This window comes from Misgurnus anguillicaudatus, chromosome 25 (assembly GCF_027580225.2).
Source record: "Misgurnus anguillicaudatus chromosome 25, ASM2758022v2, whole genome shotgun sequence".
NCBI classification, from domain to species: domain Eukaryota; kingdom Metazoa; phylum Chordata; class Actinopteri; order Cypriniformes; family Cobitidae; genus Misgurnus; species Misgurnus anguillicaudatus.
The window spans coordinates 9,298,339-9,317,579 of NC_073361.2; the positions used below are offsets into that span (position 1 = coordinate 9,298,339).

The 19,241-nt window shown below is 39.7% G+C and overlaps 1 protein-coding gene across 5 annotated transcripts in view; it reads right to left on the reverse strand.

Moving 5' to 3' along the window:
- Positions 1-19,241, reverse strand: part of wdr37 (WD repeat domain 37) — a 40,512-nt gene that overhangs the window by 5,509 nt on the left and 15,762 nt on the right. For all 5 annotated transcript variants that reach the window (XM_073864077.1, XM_073864076.1, XM_073864074.1 and 2 more), the window contains 6 exons: positions 14,400-14,535; positions 14,062-14,133; positions 13,855-13,899; positions 11,210-11,286; positions 10,518-10,752; positions 10,295-10,436 (listed from right to left, as the gene is read on the reverse strand). In XM_073864077.1, the coding sequence (XP_073720178.1) occupies positions 10,295-10,436; positions 10,518-10,752; positions 11,210-11,286; positions 13,855-13,899; positions 14,062-14,133; positions 14,400-14,535 (707 nt within the window). The remainder of the gene's footprint in view (positions 1-10,294; positions 10,437-10,517; positions 10,753-11,209; positions 11,287-13,854; positions 13,900-14,061; positions 14,134-14,399; positions 14,536-19,241) is intronic.

Here is a 19,241-nt window from a genome sequence, read left to right on the forward strand (position 1 = left end):
AAAAACCCGAGGTCCGACCCGAGACCTGAGTGGGTCCAGGTCTAAAAGTTTCACGTGTGCCTCAGACATGGGTCAAGTATAATATCAGCGACATGGGGCCTCGGGTAATTTAATATGAATGTGTTTTTGCTAAACAAACCCAAGAAAACCTGAAGTATCTTGCACATGTGCATCGAATCCTTTTCTAGCCCCCTGTTTGCCAAGAGCGCTTGCAACATCCTGTGGCTGGCAGTAGGCTAATTTTCATTGAGCCAGACCCGTCAATCAATTTTGAATGTACATTTTAGTGGTTACCTTGCTGTCATCGTCAGATAACAAATGGAGCAGCTGGCCGAATTGGTTGCGAGGCCTACGGGGTTTCTTTCTGACTGGTGCATAAGGGGCAACAGACTGCCCACATTTCGGTGCTGTTTACATTCGGGTCCAGTCGAGTAGAAAAAATTGCCACTGGGTTTGATTAGAGTATAATTTTCTTGGGTTTTTCTCTGGTTGGGTCTTTCTTTAAAAAATACATATATGCACCTCGGGTTCGGGTAAAAGGTGATTCTGGTCACTTCAGGTCAGGTACATTCTTTGGATTCGAGAAAACCTCTAGTTTAAGGATCTCATCTGTTCACATAATTTTAGCATTTTTTCTGATCAGGAGTAGCCCAGGAACTGTTGTTGCTGAGTTTTAAAATGTTGTATAACTGAGATCCCAATCGTGCTTTGAAATATTTGTGTCCTTGAGCAAGACTCCAAATGCCAGATTGCTCCAGCAGGGACTGTCCCTCAAATAAAAGTGTAGTGTGAGGTGAAGTAAGTGACTTTGAATGAAAACCATCAGCAAAATGGCAAGACCTAAAAGTAACAAGCTCAGCACTGAAGTATTTCTCGAAAGAAAGATACGCTGCGTCCGAACTGCTTACTTCCCTGCTATATAGTAGGCGAAAAGCAGTAGGCGAGACGAGTAGTATGTCCGAATTCATGGTATTTGTAAAACAGTAGGTCAAAAGTACCGAGATGACCTATTACTCCTGGCAAGATTTTAAAGTGTGCATTTGATGGACACTTTACTATCTCGTGAGCCCCAGGGAGGGGAGTCACCTCTTGAAGAAGAAGGAGAGTCGTCATTTTAAAAACCGTCAAAAAGAAATGGATAATTTTGAGGACCTGACGTACATTTCAAAGTAGAACATCACAGGCTGTCATCTCGTAATTACCTAACTACAACATGACGTGAATGCAGCAAAAGTCCCAAAAGTGGATAACACCTCATGCTATCCGAAGACTTTCTACACAACACAGCATGTAACTTCTGTGATGACAAGCGTTGCAAGGCTTGAAATGGTTTTGAAATTGAATATTCCCAACAAATGATATTATCCCCATGATGAAATTATCTCTCCCCTGGTCGAAAACACCACCCTCTGCCCCAGTACAGGGCACAGAGCTCCAGCAGCCTGGGCAGAACGAGGCAGCGAGATGTGTATGTGTGTGGGATTCGAGACAGTCTGGGCGAACAGCAGGAAAGTCAGCAACCCTCAGGGTCACAGCGCACATTTAACTGCTCCGCTCAGCACACACTTCCATTTAATGGACCTTAATATTTCTAATCTATCACGTCATTCCCCGCTGACATTTCTCTCCTCTTTGTGTTCCCTCGTCTCAAGAGAGAAATGAAAAAAGGAAAGGGCCGGAGTCTTTGCTCCGCTCGCCTCCAGCCGCGCTAATTTGAATTGACATGATATTAAGGTTTAATTAGGGGCTAAATTCCGCTGCATTAAGGATTTAGGGTTGGGTCTGGCCGTACTTAACAGCTTTGCTCGGCTCGCTCCGGCACAGTTCACATCTAAAGTGAAGCGTGGAAACGCTTTCTGACATTGCGGGTTGCCACCGGAAAGCAGAGGTGGGGGTAGCGGTGGGGCCGATAATAGATTAAAAGCTTGATTAAAATCCTATTACAACTCAAATGATATTTTGGGAATGTTCGGTTTCCCCAGAGACCACTGACAAGGAAGGTCGGGACTCATTAGGGGAAGGGGAGTGTGTGCATTTAATAGAGATCCAGTTCAGGGGTATAGAGTAATAAACTCCTCAAAACAATGAAGGCAAGGTATCATCTTAAAACTGTGTTGCCAAGTCTGTAGTTTTGCAGCAGAATTGGGCGGTTGCCATTGTTTGCCTCTCCCCCCCAAGAATTTTCTTTATTGGGTGCTGGTATTTGGGATATGGTCATTGGGCTAGTTCTGAAATGTGATTGTGCTAGTTTTGTTATGCAGATCTGGCAACCCAGTCCTAAAACGGAAACAATCATATTCCAGATTGTTCTTTGGATGGGTGCTGTCCAGCTCCCAAACTACAAAAAATTATAAATCACCAGAATACTAACAGGTCTATGTAGGTTTGTAACTCCGTAAGGGAAAGTAACTGATCGCAAAATGTTCACATAGTTGAAATTATGAATTTGTGTAACGGGGTACAATGATATATTCTGGCATCTGCTTTTATCCAAAGACACTTACTCACTACAGGTTCAGCCCTCATGATGTAACCCGAGGTTAAGTGTCCTGCTGTTCAAGGGCACAACGGTGCTGGTTCATTGATCAACCTATTTGGAGCTCGAACCTACAGCTTTTTGGCAACCAGCCCAGATCTTTAACAGAGACGCAGAACTATGGTAGGCTTGTCAGCAAGCATTAACCTGATCTGTCTCAAAGGATACATCAGCTGTGATCGTTCCCCAGTGAGAAACCCATCGCGACATGTTACCAGGGACAGCAGGTGTGTCCCCCACTTTCTGTCTTAAACACACTTGTGACAGTTTCAGACAGCAAATGCCTTGCAGTGGAAGATGGGAGTGAATGCTTTGACCTCTGTGTTCAGCGACCCATCTGTCATGTCTTATTTGTACCGTGTCACTTATTTGCAGCATCATTAGATGATCAGTAGATGATGTTTTGGCACTGTCTGCTATCCTTTTGAGTGCTTACATACTATAACAGATTCACAATACCTGTGGTAGAGTTCAAGTATCAAGACCATATATTTCAAACCCAAGTCTAAGTCAAGTGAAGCCTGGACAGTGCTGGAAATTCAAAAAGATCCTCTGACAGAGGAATTGATAGACATGAGTGCATCGCTTTTTGAGGACGTGAACATATCCTGGTGAGTTTGAAACAAAGAGGGAATACATTGAATTACATTTCTGAAAAGAAACTGGATGAGCTGCAGCAAAAGCTGAGCTTTAGTTTTGGTTCAGGAAGGAAAGTTGTGCGGTGACGTTTCCTTTAACCATAACTTAGTTTGTTGCTGATCTTGACACAAGCAATAATTAATAGACACATTCTTAATGTATCACGCTTTGTCGCGGTCTGTCAGATAACGAATCCTGTGCGTACCTAGATGCATGGTGTTGTACGACACTACAGGGGCCTTTCCATTCGTGTTCACACTACGCTTACCATAATCACCACTGAGAACATCACGGATAAACATAATCTAACTCCTATAGGGATAAAGTGGCACTTTTGAAAGTTTTCCTACACTTATGCTGCGAACAGCAGAAAACAGTGGGCAAAGGCATGACTGTTTCATCTAAGTGTCCATATGCTGGAATGCTGCGCTCATGGTGCGTCCCTATGATGTGGGTTATTGGAGTGAGTCAGGCATATGTCAGCTGTACTACACAACTGAGATGAACTTCCCTCACAATACTGTACGGACAGTTTAACGGCCTCCGTCAGGAACGTACATAACGTACTGTCACATGTCAAAGAGTTACTGTACATATCCCAGTGCTGTGTCTTCGAAAAGATTCATCAAATGTGGTGTTGTTCATCTGTGAGAGATTTCAAGGGTCTGTGACGTTAGTCAAAGATCATCACTTAAACTATGCATGATGTACTCACCCACCTAGTGTATGAATTTTAGAAGAGTAGTATCATCCCAAATGGAACACAAAGGGGCGGTTTCCCGGACAGGGATTAGACTAGTCCTAGACTAAAATAAATGTAAGAGTTGTCCAAACTGAAAACAACTTGCACTGACATATCTTAAAATACATCTGTGTCCTTTGTTTTGCCTCAAAATGCACACAGGTAATGTTTTTAGTAAGACATGTTTGTTAAAACTAGTTATATTTCATATTAAACTAAGGCCTAGTCCTGGCTTAAACTAATCCCTGTCCAGGAAACCACCTCATAATGTTTTTTACCAAGTCAATTTGTACAATGTTCTAGTGATAGACCGATATTTCGGCCGGCCCGATTTTTGCGAGTTTTATGTGTATCGGCATCGCATTGGCTGATACGTGGCTGCTGTGTTTGCCGATTTTTTCCAGCATTATTTACAGACAGAGTGCTGGAAGCTGCAAGCTACTGCAGGTCACGTGACTAAAAACAACTAACCTTTCCATGACAACATTGAAAGCTCAGCCTAACAGCTGATCATAACTGGAAAAAATAAATGTAAGAACTGTCCAAAATAATAACATCTCTTTTCAACATATCTTAAAATACATCAGTGCCCTGTGCAGTAACAGGCATGTTTGTTAAAACTAGTTATATTTCCTAACTAAGCTCTAGTCCTAGTTTAAGATAATTCCTGTCCGGGAAACCACTCATATATATATATATATTTGTAGTAGTAAAGTGCTAGAAATCAATATCCTTTGCTGATAGTTCCTCGTCATTGTGGAGAGTGCAGTTCATGGTTCCATAGCACCCTCACCTGTTTTTACTATGTTAAATATAGTTTTTTAAGTTCAATAAATGTTACTTTTTTTAAATTGAGACTTGTAACATTTGGCATCATCGTGTTATTTTTATGATGTAAATTAAGTGAGCAAAAGCAGTATTGGCTCCAAATATCGGCTCAAGAAAATCGGCAGCCTGTATCGGTCATCGGCTAAGGCCGATGAAACAAAAATCGGTATCGGCACGAAAAAAATCCATATCGGTCAATCCCTACAATGTTCTTTTAATGTCATTGTTATTTCTTTTGTTCAACATTATTTCAGTAAGTGTCAGACTGAAATGTAACCAACTCCGGAGGCGACTTTGCTCCCACAGCATCTGATAGCCCCCCCTCTCTTATGTTACATAAGCAAAGCCGTGACCGTTGAGCTCAGCTCATACCACAACCTGAGACGACGGCATCTTTTGTGTTTGTGTAAACGCTTGTCTGTTTACGTAGAAGCCAGTTAGCGGCAAGGGAAGGTGACGCAAACGGTAATTGAGTGGTGTCTTGCCCCTTCCCCTTCACTCGGTCTCGAGGGGCAAGGGGAAGACGAAGACAAAGGAGAAGGGGTAAGACAGAGAAATGAGATTGGCCCTTAACTCTTTCCCCGCCATTGACATGTTAACTTGTCAATTAATAGAAAACGCTTTCCTGCCAATGACAACTTTTTCTGCAATCCATATTTCCGCTATTATCCACCATGTGGCACTCTACCCAACTTAACACAAAAGCAACCCCTCAGGTCAAGCAGTAAGACCTTTTGAGGATCACTCTGAATCTAATCTCTATCAAAAGTCCTTCACAAAAATGCAATTATCTCAGTTTTTGCTCAAAATGTTGTATTTTTGGAGAAACCTACCCTTATTTGAGAAACAATAAAAAGAGAACAAATGAAGGTAGGATGCAACTTTTTTGTTTGAAAGCCTGTTGTTTTATTTTATATATTGTATGTTTATATATTTAAAGAAGAACAATTTCTGGAAGGCATTCAACTTTTGTGAAAATCATAAAAAATGCTGGAGCTGGCTGGCAACTTAAAAAAAAAAATGCTGTCGGGGAAAGAGTTAAAGTGCACATTCTTTTTTTGGTATTTTTCATGTGAACACATTACTTGCACTACTTATACTAGAAAATGGCATAGAATAGTGCATTAGTGTCTGATTTGGGAGTACAATTTCTCACGTCTTTAATGACGCGTGATGTCATTGGGAAGGCAGAAGTACCATCTGACGTCCGGAAACAAGAGAGTTAAAGCACGAATACCATGATGTCTCTTCATTTCACAGTGTTGAATACAATGTACGGAAGAGCTTCGGTGTTCCTATTGGTCAACGTCACAGTTCTGACAACCCGTCACAGAGGACCGGAAAAATTAAACATGGCAGTTTTTCCACTGAGACATCATGAAGCATCCCAGTTATGTGGTGTTGGTGTTGTGTCATGACACACTACACAAGATAAAACGACTGATTCCTATCCCCGTTGGCGTTTACAAATCACCACAACACCCTACGTCAAACGGATTGTGCCAAAATTGTGTAGTCTGAAGGTGGCATTAGACAGCCAAGCAAATGTGTGTGATGCCATGTGGAGTCCAAAATACTGAGAATACACAGAGGTTTATTACGCCCGACTCAAATCATGCATGTCTCCCGTGTGCACAGCATGAATGAATATAAACCCAGGCTGTCGGAAGGTGTGTAAGTGCGCGAGTGTGCATTTGGTCTTTAGGAGGTCTTTAGCTCCTGCCAGGACTGGTGCAGAGCTCATTTATCTTATAGTCCCAGGGCAGCAGAGCATTCACTCCTACTGACAACACAACCCCCCCCTCTCTCTCTCTACCTCTCTCTCTCTCTCTCTCTCTCTCACCTGTGACTCAATCAGTTCACACACTGTACTGTACGCCACTCATTACACCCAACAGCTGTCTCATCAGCCCACACACACATCTGCATACAGAAACACTCATGCACGCTTATAAATAAACCTATTTTCCCCATAAAGATCTCATTCATTACGTCTTGCAATACATTTCCATGTCAAATCAGGTGTTTATACATTTATGCAAAACTCACGGAGGCGTTGAGGTTCTTGCCAGGGCATTGCTATTCCCCCATATATTGCAGTTAACCTAAAAATGAACCCTCACCCTCAGGCCTAGACCAATATATCGTCAGCATCGTATCCCATCCTTACTGTCAAGCCCTGAATTGCACATCTCTGTGCAATAGGACAAGCACTTGTCGCAACAAGTATCGCAACAAAGAAGCTACTCAATACTTTTCTGAAGTCATGCCACACCAGTTTCTGAAGTCAATAGGATATAAACTGGGGTTAATGTCTTAGGGCTCAGTGGCAGGTGAATTTAATAACCCAAAACAATTAATTATATGATTTTAGTGCTGTTAGTTTTTACAACTACTCACACTGCACAAACAAAGCCCACAGACTGCACGAACAGTAGAAAAGTTGGGTAAAAATGATTTGCACAGCGCTACTGTCATATTCAGGTAACACCCATCTTCACTTCATTTACACTATGAGGTGTGCACTAACATACCTGAAAGGAGTGAAAAAGTCAAAACCTTTCTGTTAAAGGTGTTATATTACAAAAAAAAAGTTTTGTGCCTTTTTAATCTACTATGTAGACTCAAATTCAACACAGCCCCCTATGATTTGCATGATGCTGTGTACTGTTGGATGTAAAGAAAGGTATGTACGTTTCTCGCAAACAATGACAAGCGTTGCCTCATCAAAGCGCAAGCAGGTTTCTTCGAAGCCTAGCACAAAGCAGACTAAAGGTACAGTACCACTTCTCACACGTTTCTTCCCACGTCCGCCTTGCTCACCCACACGTCTGCACAATGCAACGCTCTTCACATCTATTTACCAAAGTGTATAGCTCGTATACACTCATCTAAAGGAGTATTAGGAACACCAAACTAATACTGTGTTTGACCCTCTTTCGCCTTCAGAACTGCCTTAATTCTACGTGGCATTGATTCAACAAGGTGCTGAAAGCATTCTTCAGAAATGTTGGCCCATATTGATAAGATAGCATCTTGCAGTTGATGGAGATTTGTGGGATGCATATCAAGGGCACGAAGCTCCCGTTCCACCACATCCCAAAGATGCTCTATTGGGTTGAGATCTGGTGACTGTGGGGGCCATTTTAGTACAGTGATCTCATTGTCATGTTCAAGAAACCAATTTGAAATGATTCGAGCTTTGTGACATGGTGCATTATCCTGCTAGAAGTTGCTATCAGAGGATGGGTACATGGTGGTCATAAAGGGATGGACATGCTCAGAAACAATGCTCAGGTAGGCTGTGGCATTTAAACGATGCCCAATTGGCACTAAGGGGCCTTAAAGTGTGCCAAGAAAACATCCCCCACATCATTACACCACCACCACCACCAGCACAGTGTTAACAAGGCATGATGGATCCATGTTCTCATTCTGTTTACGACAAATTCTGACTCTACCATCTGAATGTCTCAACAAAAATCGAGACTCATCAGACCAGGCAACATTTTTCCAGTCTTTACCTGTCCAATTTTGGTGAGCTCGTTCAAATTGTAGCCTCTTTTTTCTATTTGTAGTGGAGATGAGTTGTACCCGGTGGGGTCTTTTGCTGTTGTAGCCCATCTGCATCAAGGTTGTGCGTGTTGTGGCTTCACAAATGCTTTGCTGCATACCTCGGTTGTAACGAGTGGTCATTTCTGTCAAAGTTGCTCTTCTATCAGCTTGAATCAGTCAGCCTATTCTCCTTTGACCTCTAGCATCAACAAGGCATTTTCGGGCATCAATGAGGCACAGGACTGCCGCAGACTGGATGTTTTTCCCTTTTCACACCATTCTTTGTTAACCCTAGAAATGGTTGTGCGTGAAAATCACAGTAACTGAGCAGAAATTGAACAGGTGTTCCTAATAATCCTTAAGGTGAGTGTATTTCCCTCAGACATGAGGCCTTACGAAGCACACACACAGGAGTATCGGTACCGGCAGTCAACACACGTGTGATCATTAAACTAAGTTTTCTTTCTTTTTTAGTCAACATAAACAGCTGGATAATTATCATTATATCGAAACAGTGCAGTCTGTCTTCAGCCTTAAGGTGATAATATAGCCTGCGGCTTTCTGTGTCAGAAATGTTCATTACACACCAAAAATGAAAATCACTCACTACTCTTAACTACTCTTAACTATGGCAGCTGTACATAAAAAAGCACTTTAATTTGAATGATTTTAGCGTGTGTGTGATTTATGCGTGTGCGGGTCGGGTAACAGGCCAAATATTAATGGTTCTGGGCGGGTGCGGATTTAATTTTGATATTATTACTTTGCGGGTACGGACCTGAGAGGGTCTCCAAAAATGGACCCGTGCAGGACTCCATGTTTTGGTACTCAGCTCGACACCCTAAGTGTTTTTCAAAAATCATGCACCCTGCCTTTAATGTTTTCAATTTATAAGATATGCTTTTTGACTACTCATATGTTTCCACATCGTACATCCATTATATTGCATTCTCGTACCTTACTGGGCAAATTTTATAATCAATAAAGTTGCAGATAATCTACAGTCTCGATCATCAGAAATCTGCAAGATCCAAACACTGAGCCCCCAAGCAAAGATATCCGAATGGCTCCTGTCGTTTCACCGAGACTTAAGGACAGTAATTGACTTTGCACAGAGCGGCTGACAGTGGGAAGCGTGCACTAGTACGGAGACTAATCTCATTACACGAATTGTCTATATGAGAGCATTAAGCCGGGATCTGACAGAATTATACATGTCGGCCTTGAACATAATGAGCGGCGTGTAATCCTCAGTAATCAAAGACTTCAGCGCCTCCTCATATCTGCCTTAACCACCACTAAACACCAGGCAACTCATTTTACACGACATCAAAACATAACCCAGACTATGGCCAGCGAAAGGCGTTATGCATGATGGGGATTGTTCCAGAAACGAAAGGGAAGAAATTAACGATCCAAATAAAATCTGATGTAGGAAAGTTTGAAGAAACTTGAATGTGGAGAGTTTATGTAAACTATGAAATATCTGCAAATCCTGCACTGCCATCTAGTGGTTAGAATGAATGAGTGCAACAAAGACATTCAGGCTGCTATTTTCATAATAGTCCAATTAATCCTTATGAACTATAAACATCAGGAACTCATTACGCACAGTTTGCACTACAAGGATGACTGATCCATCTGACTTTAATAAATTTTACAAATGAATATCACACCAACCACAGCAATATTTAGAAACCAGAATAGCATAGAGCCGTGAGCTCTTCTGACTTAGACCAATTAAAAACCACCTAGTTACCATCTAGCAATGGCGTCAGGCTTGTAACTCGAATGTCACCTGTTCGATTCTCAAGACCAAGGCAGCGACTGAGGTGCCCTTAAACAAGGCACCTTATCCCAAAGTGCTACCGGGCACTGCTGTGACCGCTGCCCACTGCTCCGGGTGAGTTAAATGCAGAGGTAAAATTTTGAGTATGTGATATTTAAATCACATTCAATGTCCTAGCAACAAGACTTGAGATGGGGTGACTCACTCTGTGTGACCCTGGAAGACATTCACCGAGTGGATGGAAGGATCTCTGAAATCCCAGAGGCGGAAGGTTGTGTCCCTGGATGAGGTCACCACCAGGCGCTGTGTGGGATGAGTACAGCAGTGGGTCAACTCTTGATCGTGACCTGCAAAACACACACATATACACATATGAGCCTGAATCACCGGGACTATTGGAAAATATAAACTAGGAAAACCGTGTGGACCTGTGAGGGTGTGCACCAATTCAGAGGTTTCTACATCATAAAGATTGGCAGCACGGTCCCAGGATGCAGTCACCACCTGCTTTCCTCCCACCAGCCAATCAGCTGCAATCACCACCCCCTGGTGGCTTTTCAAGGTTGTCGTGGCAACACGGATGGTGGGGCATTCACTGGGCCCATCCACCTCCCCGTCGGCCTCGTCTTTATCTGAGAAATCCACGTCATCGTCCAGCGAGGACTGAGATATTTCACATAGACACGATTACGGATAATAATAAATTGTTTATGAGATTACAGCTTACTGAAAACTTAAATGAATGTTGGGAAAGTGGTGGAAAAAATAAAAGACACTTACATTTCTCAGTGAATTAATATTTTAAAGAGTACTACATGATTTAGTCAGACAGCAGATTAAGAAATGAGGTAAACCATTCCTTCATCTAAAATAAAAAGTGGCCTACATTGAAAACATGTAAATTATACAGAACTTTTTAGTATATATAAAGTTCAATCCTATTATTGTCGTGTGCTTCAAAAACACTAAAAGAATTATTAATGGAATTGTTAAGGAGCCAGAATCATTAAAATCCTATTGATTCCCATTCCTAATGGAAAAAGATAGGAGAGATAGATGGGATCTGATGGAGGTGGGAGGAGCATCACTACATTAAAGGTGCGTGTGGTTTAATACTTACACTGATGTCAGCTGGCGGCTGGGGAAGTGGCAGCTGTACCATGTAACGCCAGATGTGTGCAGTCTGGTCCCCGGACGCTGTCAGAAAACACACACAAAACAAACACAGATGTACTGTGAGTATCAGATTAAAAGAAGAACAGTCAAATAATATGAGAAAAGCATTAGGAGGGCGGGCAGACAGTTACATTAGAGTCATGTGACTTCAGTTGGGAGATAAAACAACAGCATTAGAGTAAGATATCTAGCAGTTGCTTTTAGGCATTAACAATGGACAATAACATTATCAGAAATGTCTGTCTACGGTCAATGCGAGGAAACTTTCAGTCTTTTAAAGTAAAAAATAATTACAGCAGACGAGTTTGGACCGGCATGAGGTCAAGTTATTAATGACAAAATTATTAACTATTTATTAAAGGGCACATATTATGCCCATTTTTGAAAGAATAGAAGTCTTATGCTGCGTTTACACCAGCCACGGTAGAGGCGTAAAGCACAAGTGATTTCAATGTTAAGTCAATGTGAAGACGCGTTGATGTGTGTCTGGAGGTCTCGTGGTGCGAATGTGGCGCGGTGCGAATGCGGTGCGGTAAATGCGATTCCGCCAAATTCGCGCGTCTAGTTCGAGCGAATAGAGCGTCTATAGCAGTATGCGCAAATGGTGCTTTTCGTGCATTTTGCATTTGATGCGAATTTTCGTGCCGCGTTAACCAATCAGGAGCCTGCTTGCTGTTGTGGCGGCAGCCCAACCAAGAGTCACTCATTCAACATGGAGGAACGCTTGATATTGTCCGTGAGCAGTCACCCGGAGCTATACAACACAAGTTCTTATTTCTATAAAGACAGTAATAAAAAGGACCTCGCTTGGAAGAGTGTAAGTGAGGACATTGGGCAACCTGGTAAGTTGTCAATACACCTTTCCCTTTTGAGTCACGTGATGTTTATTAACCCGCGGCATTCCCGCAGTTTTTAAAATAAATGTTCCCCCTATAGTAAGGTTACCCAAATACAAACCAGTAACTCTCTCGCTGAATGCACGATCAACATCCGCCATCTTGCAAACAGACAACCACGTAGCACTTGCCCCTCCCACAAGAAGCGGATTTTGCCTCTGATGCGCGTCAAATGCTTGCTTTTCCCACGCGTCTACTTCGCTCTAGATGTGCGAATGCATTCAAAATGTTCAAGCGGCAAACTAGACGCGGTAGACACGATATTGACGCCTCAAACGCGGCTGGTGTGAACCAATGGTCAATTGTGCTTAGAATGTGTCTGTAAAGTTTCTGCTTGAAGGAACATGCCGACTTTTTGTGACTTAAGCTTATTCACCATATCCCCACCGCTAGCCTAGCTTAGCACAAAGACTGGAAGTAAATGGCTTCAGCTAGCATACTTCTTCCAATAAGTGACAAAATAACACCAACATTTTCCTATTTATTGTGATTTGCCCGCAGCACCTGAGAAGCCCCGTGGTAAGGAGCGCAAGTGTCCAAGTAGCCGTGCTTCGCCTTCTGAGAATATAGTTCCCAGTATGTATACGGTTAAAAGATGGCTGTGTCTCATATGAACTTGGTATTTGTACATAACATATAAATAGGAAAATTTTGGTGTAATTTTGTAACTTGCTGAGAGCAGTATGCTAGCTGGAGCCATTTACTTCAAGTCTTTGTGCTAAGCTAGTGCATCAGACAGAGTTACGGGGTGCACGGAGATGAAAAGAGTATGTGTGGACTTATCTAACTCTGGGGGATAGGGTAAATAAGCCAAAGTCCCAAAAAGTTGGCGTTTCTTTAAAATACCCCACAGATCATTTATTAAAGCATGTCCAAAATGCCCCTATTTGGGTCGGAGCAAAAAAAGCGCTGTTTTCATGTGTGTACCTTTAAATGCAAATGAGCTACTGCTCCTCACTCCCTTACCAACAGACAGCGAGCGCTTTTGGTTAAAAATAAATCCGATTCATGTGAATACGGTCTGAGATAATAGTACCTTTAGCCGCATGAGCGCTACAACATGCCATCAAACACATTCAGAAAATCTTTTGGGTAAAATGAATCAGGCAGTCAGAGGCTGTGGGCAGGGCTTTGTTTTTGTGATGTCACATTAACAAGAGAATAAACAGCATGTCTAATGAGACTGCTTTGATTTAATGGGGATCAAAAAGAAGGAAAGGGTGGATTTTTTTTCCATTTTATGGTTGTCGTGTTAATGACATTGATGTCCAAACAATCACCTTCCAAAAGATTTTGCATAAAAATGTGTGCTTTAAAAATAAACAATAGCATTTTACATTTTGTTCATGCCCAAATTGTTCACATCATCCTAATATGTTTTTGTTTTTTTTAATCACTACTCAATCAACATTTATTTATACAGCCCTTTACAACCCTCAAGGTGAACCAAAGTGCGTTCCAATAAAAACAAAACAATAAAGACAAAAAAAATGAATAAAAACAATAAATATATAAAATACACACAAATACAAAAAAAAATGTCACAGCTAGATATTTTTAAAGCCAGTCTAAATACTTTAAAATCTTGTTTTAAAATCAATAAGATTGTGCTAATGTTGTTCTCGATTCTAACAAGAATTAGTCATAATACAGCAGGGTTGCCGTCATTGCGAAACAAGCTAGACAGATATACCTGTAAGTGCCATCTGTTCTGTAGGGTGGAACTTAATGGAGTTTACTGCAAGAATAGGAGACAAACAATCATTAGAGACAAGAATCTAAGACTAACTTACCCAAAACACTGAGATATATCATCTGAAAACATTAAACTCTGAATACAACTACAGTTTACTGAGCATACACATCCACACACAAGCACAGAGCAAAAAGACCTACAAACCTGATCCAGCATGACCGACGTATTTTAACAGACATTTCCCAGTCTCAATACTCCACAGCATTGAACAGTGATCTACAATACATAATGCAGACAGATGTTTGTCTAGATGTTCAATGTATTTACCATTAAATGTGTAGCAAAAAGTTGACCTGAAATGATGTAATGTGTGAAAAATAATGGGACAAACTACAGCCTATTAGTATTTTTTTAAACTGTGGTTGCCTTTTAACGCCTGGCCAGGGACAACAGATGAAAATGTTCCTATTGGGCTGCATCATATTGATTTTAAGCCTTTCCCACTATCACAAAAAAGGCAAGTCTAGCTGTGGTTGGTGTACCGGCTGAGGCCGTGCCCAGAACTAGCGGCTGAACCCGAGTCACGGCCAGATCCCATATCCCGTCTCTGTGACCCACATATTCCTTCGCCAGTTGACAGACCGCACGTGACGTGGTTGCTTTGAAACTGGACACGATCTGAGGGACGAATGAAAAGAAGTTAGCACGTGATCAGATGTTCCGCCCACACACAAACACAGATGTTTAACTACAAGATGAAACAAAAGCAGCGCAGAAGCATGGGATACTCAATGTCTCTACATTTATAACACACTGCATGTGGTTATACTGCTGGAATGTATGAACACATCGCATTCAGTCATACAGTCTCTCAAACAGGATCAAAGCTTATGAGTGTGTAGTCAATACTTCTGTAATGATAATAAAAAACCAAAAAATCTCAAATACCTTGCCATGGTGACAAAAAAAAGTTAGCAAAATCTTTACTATATTTACTAGAAAATCTTAAAAAAATAAAAACACTTTGCATTGACAATTATTAAGCATACAAAACATATGACTGTGAGAAAAGTACAATTCAGTCTAAAAACAATGAGAGACGTTCACAAAATTGCTCAAATTAACACTTATATTGGATTATATTTAAATGATGATGGATTGTTGACTGTAGATGGCCCGTAATACTGTATGTATTAAACAAAACTAATTACAAAGTAACTGTATTTTGAGATAAAAATGTAATAAATCCCTATTTTTAGCATGTATACACGGTACTACTGAATCTTTAGTACTAACCATTTTAAATAGGCCTACTGTATGTGGGTACTGCTTAACAATAAGGTTGTATTTGTTAACATTAGTAAATACACTAGCTAGTGTGAACTAACAATGAGCACTATAGTTTTCAGCATCTTTGTTAATGTTAGTTAATGCCAATACAATTGTCCATGTTAGTTCATTGTGTATTAACTAATGTTGACAGTTACAGCTTTTGCTACCTACTGCGAAGAAAATAAGTATTTGACACATCAGCATTTTTATCAGTAAGGGGATTTCTAAGTGGGCTATTGAAACAAAATTTCCACCAGATGTAGCCATCGAGCCAAATATTGAATTCATACAAAGAAATCAGAACATTTAAGTATACAAGTTGAGTCATAATAAAAAATAGGGAAATGACAAAGGGAATAAGTATTGAACACAGAGAACAAGGTGCAAAACGTCATAGAAAGCCAGGAGATCACCTGAAATCTGTCAGTATTGAGAGAGAAACCCTGCCCCCTATCAGTACTAATTGATATCAGCTGCTTTACTCCTAATTGATGGCCTATAAAGGCTTCTCGTTACCCAGGAGGCACATAGGAAAGACTTCATGATGGGTAAAAGCAAAGAATTCTCTCAAGATATCTTCATAATCTTATCGTTGAAAAGCATTTTGATGGGAATGCTTATGAGCAGTCCAAAGAATAATCAGGAGAGTTCTCCAAGAGCCAATAACCACTCGGGCAGAACTTCAGGAAGTTCAGCAGGTACTGTTGTTTCAAAGACAACTATAAGCAATGCACTGAACCGCCATGGCATCCATGGACGCTCACCACGCAATACTTCATTGCTGAACAAAAAGCATGTTAAAGTTTGCAAAAAGAGCATTTGGAGAAGCCTATGGTTTATTGGGAGACTATAGTATGGTCTGATGAAAGCAAAATTGAACATTTTCCACAGACCATGTTTGGAGAAGAACACCATACCAACAGTTAAGTTTGGGGGTGGAAACATCATGGTTTGGGCCTGCTTTTTAGCAAGGGGTACTGGCAGACTTCATATTATTAAAGGCAGGATGAATGGAGAAATGTACCGGGACATTATGGATACAAATCTGCTACCATTTACCAGAAAGCTGAAAATGAAAACAGGGCAGACATTTCAGCAAAACAATGATCCCAAACACAAGGCCAAGGAAACAATGAATCACCTGACCTAAATCCCATAGAAAATCTATGGAGAGAACTGAAGATCAAAGTTCATAAAAGAGACCCAAGGAACCTTCAAGACTTAAATACCATTTGTGTGGAAGAATGGGCCAGAAACACTCCTGAGCAATGCAGACAACTGGTCTCTCCATACAAGAGATGTCTAAAAGCTGTAATCACTAACAAAGGCTTTTCTACAAAGTATTAAATAAGGGGTGTCATTTCACTTTATTTATTATGACTCAACTTGTATACTTAAATGTTCTGATTTCTTTATATGAATTCAATATTTGGCTTGATGGCTACAGTACATCTGGTGGAAATTTTGTGTCAATAGCTCACTTAGAAATCCCCTTACTAATAAAAATGCTTGTGTGTCAAATACTTATTTTCCCCACTGTATATTGACAACACATCAAGTTCATATAATTTATTCAAACAATGAATAAATATACAATGCTACCGTTTTAACAGATGCATGATATATATCTGATTTTATGGTCAACGTTTTTTCAGCATGAGTCTGATTTGGTCAATATTATAATATTTTAATGCCCAATTTTACTTACAATTTTTTCAGTCACAGTATAAACTTTCTATATCAGTGCATCCCTTTCGTATTTATAATACGTATGTTTTAAACAAAGAAGTATTGAAGTACAGTTTTAATTAAAAGCAAGGAAGCAAATGACTTTTATAAAGCAATGGATTGTATGCAAGCACATTGATATGCAGCCTACAGCTACTGATAAGCTCTCAATTTCACTAAAGGTTAAGACCAAACACAGCAAGCACAAATGATGTCAACACTGAAAATGCTCTTCAGTTTATATTAAATGATGTATTATCGACAAAAAAAAAAAAAAATGAAACCAAATTGACTGAGATTATTTGGCGTTTGACGAAACATACAATAAACCCAAGTTTATTAGGACAGCTTTGTCTAATATGCTACATTAATCTTGTGTACAGCACCATTCATGAATGCAAGCCCACAGGAAGGCGTTTACTCATGCATATAACAGTCAAATAAAACTATACTTAGTTTTAACTAAAACTCAGAAAAAGGCACACTAGGAAATCCAGGTTATATTATTCAAACAAAAGCTTGATCATATAAAATAAAAACAACAATAACAAACAATGTATGGGTGATTCTCACGAAACCAGTGAAACACCACGGCACTAATGATTTTAGCTTTAAAGTGTGTAATATAGTAACATTAAAAAGCATCAGAATTAACACAATACTGTGTTCTACCTTGCACAATGTGTGATTTCAACATAAGAATTTATAATTGTAAGTTTTATCTCATTTTCTGCTGAAATTCTCATTACCGCAATGTGTCCGGCTGTGTTTGAACATGCGTTATGTTGTAATTTAATCAAATTAACACAAAAATATTAAGAAAAAAAAAATAAATGGATGTTTTGCTAGACTACTTTAGATGACAAAAAAAATATTTACTGAATATTCATGTATAATAATAATGAAGAAAAAATAGGAAAATGATGTGTCCATGCCTGATGTTCTCGTCCTCCGCAACACTTTTTGAGAACAGTTTAAGCACACATACAGAATTTTAATAAAGTTTGATTTTGAGTGACCAAGCACATGGACCAGTTACTTTAAGATGGCTACCAGGTAAGATCATTTTTTTTTACAGTTAATTTGAAATATTGTCTTGTCAGAATGCTTACACGACATTTTGATTATCATTACCGCAACAGATGCTTATTAAATGTTAATTTAATTAATAGAAGCATAATACTTTGATTTTAAATGCATGTGCAGAATCTCCAAATTATGTTCTTTCAGGTTTGTCATGTCATTTTGAAAATATGTCAGTGTTGATGTTTTCTGACTGTTGCGGTAATGAGATTTTTTAGGACAAATTTTTTAAATTATGTTACAAAAAGTGTTAAATGATAAGTAAAAGTTTTTAAATTAATGTTCCCATTTACTCCAGACTTTGTTTTTCAATGTCTGGTGGGAAAAAAAGTAAATTTAAGCAATTTTTACATTTTCATGCTTGACATTTTTAAAACCAAGTTTGCGTGAGAATCACCCGTATAGTGTTTCAAGGAAATGAAAATATAAATATAAAAATCTTAAAAATACAAAACCAACAGCTACCTCTTTTTGATCATTTATCAAAATATTTCTACATTTTTTTTGTTATATAATAAATCATGGAAGACAACAGCCAAAAAAAACCAAAAAAAAAAAAGTGAAACTGGCAACAAAATATCAAGCAAATCCGATAGCTTTGAACGTTTCGAAAGTATGTAAATTTTAAAGATTACCCATCAAGAGAGCATTTTCAACACAAACTACACGAGAAACACCAGCTAACGTTCACTTCAATGGGGTAAAGAGTATTTTTGTGTTTTCTCATCTGGAAAGTCTACAGAGTTTTGAGGGGCAGGGATGACACCACTTTACAGAACTAGTCAGCAGGGGGATCAACTTCTTTTATAAACTGTGATACATTTTAAACAGGGTTAAAAGAAAACTTAACTGTCAGTTTGTTAAAACAAACCTGTCACAACAAGACCATGATTCATGTGTGTATATATAAATATCCTTGCTTGTACCCCATAGCCCTGGGTCATCCCGGCCAACACTTTGGCCATGGTCACCATCAAGATATTTGGCCTTTGCATATTTGTCCCGTTTGTGTGTAAGATTCTTATTGGTGATAGAAGATTTGTTGAACTGATGTTACAATGAAATCATCAGCCAATGAGAAGCTCAACACAGCATCGAAATCTTGAACTAATTCAAGATTTAAATTTGCTTAGGCCAAATCTTTTAATGGGGTCAAATTTGCTGGCAGGGAAGATGATGTGTGTCAAAGAAGTTTCTAAAGCCAAGACAATGGTACTGTAAGCAATATTTCTCACAACTTT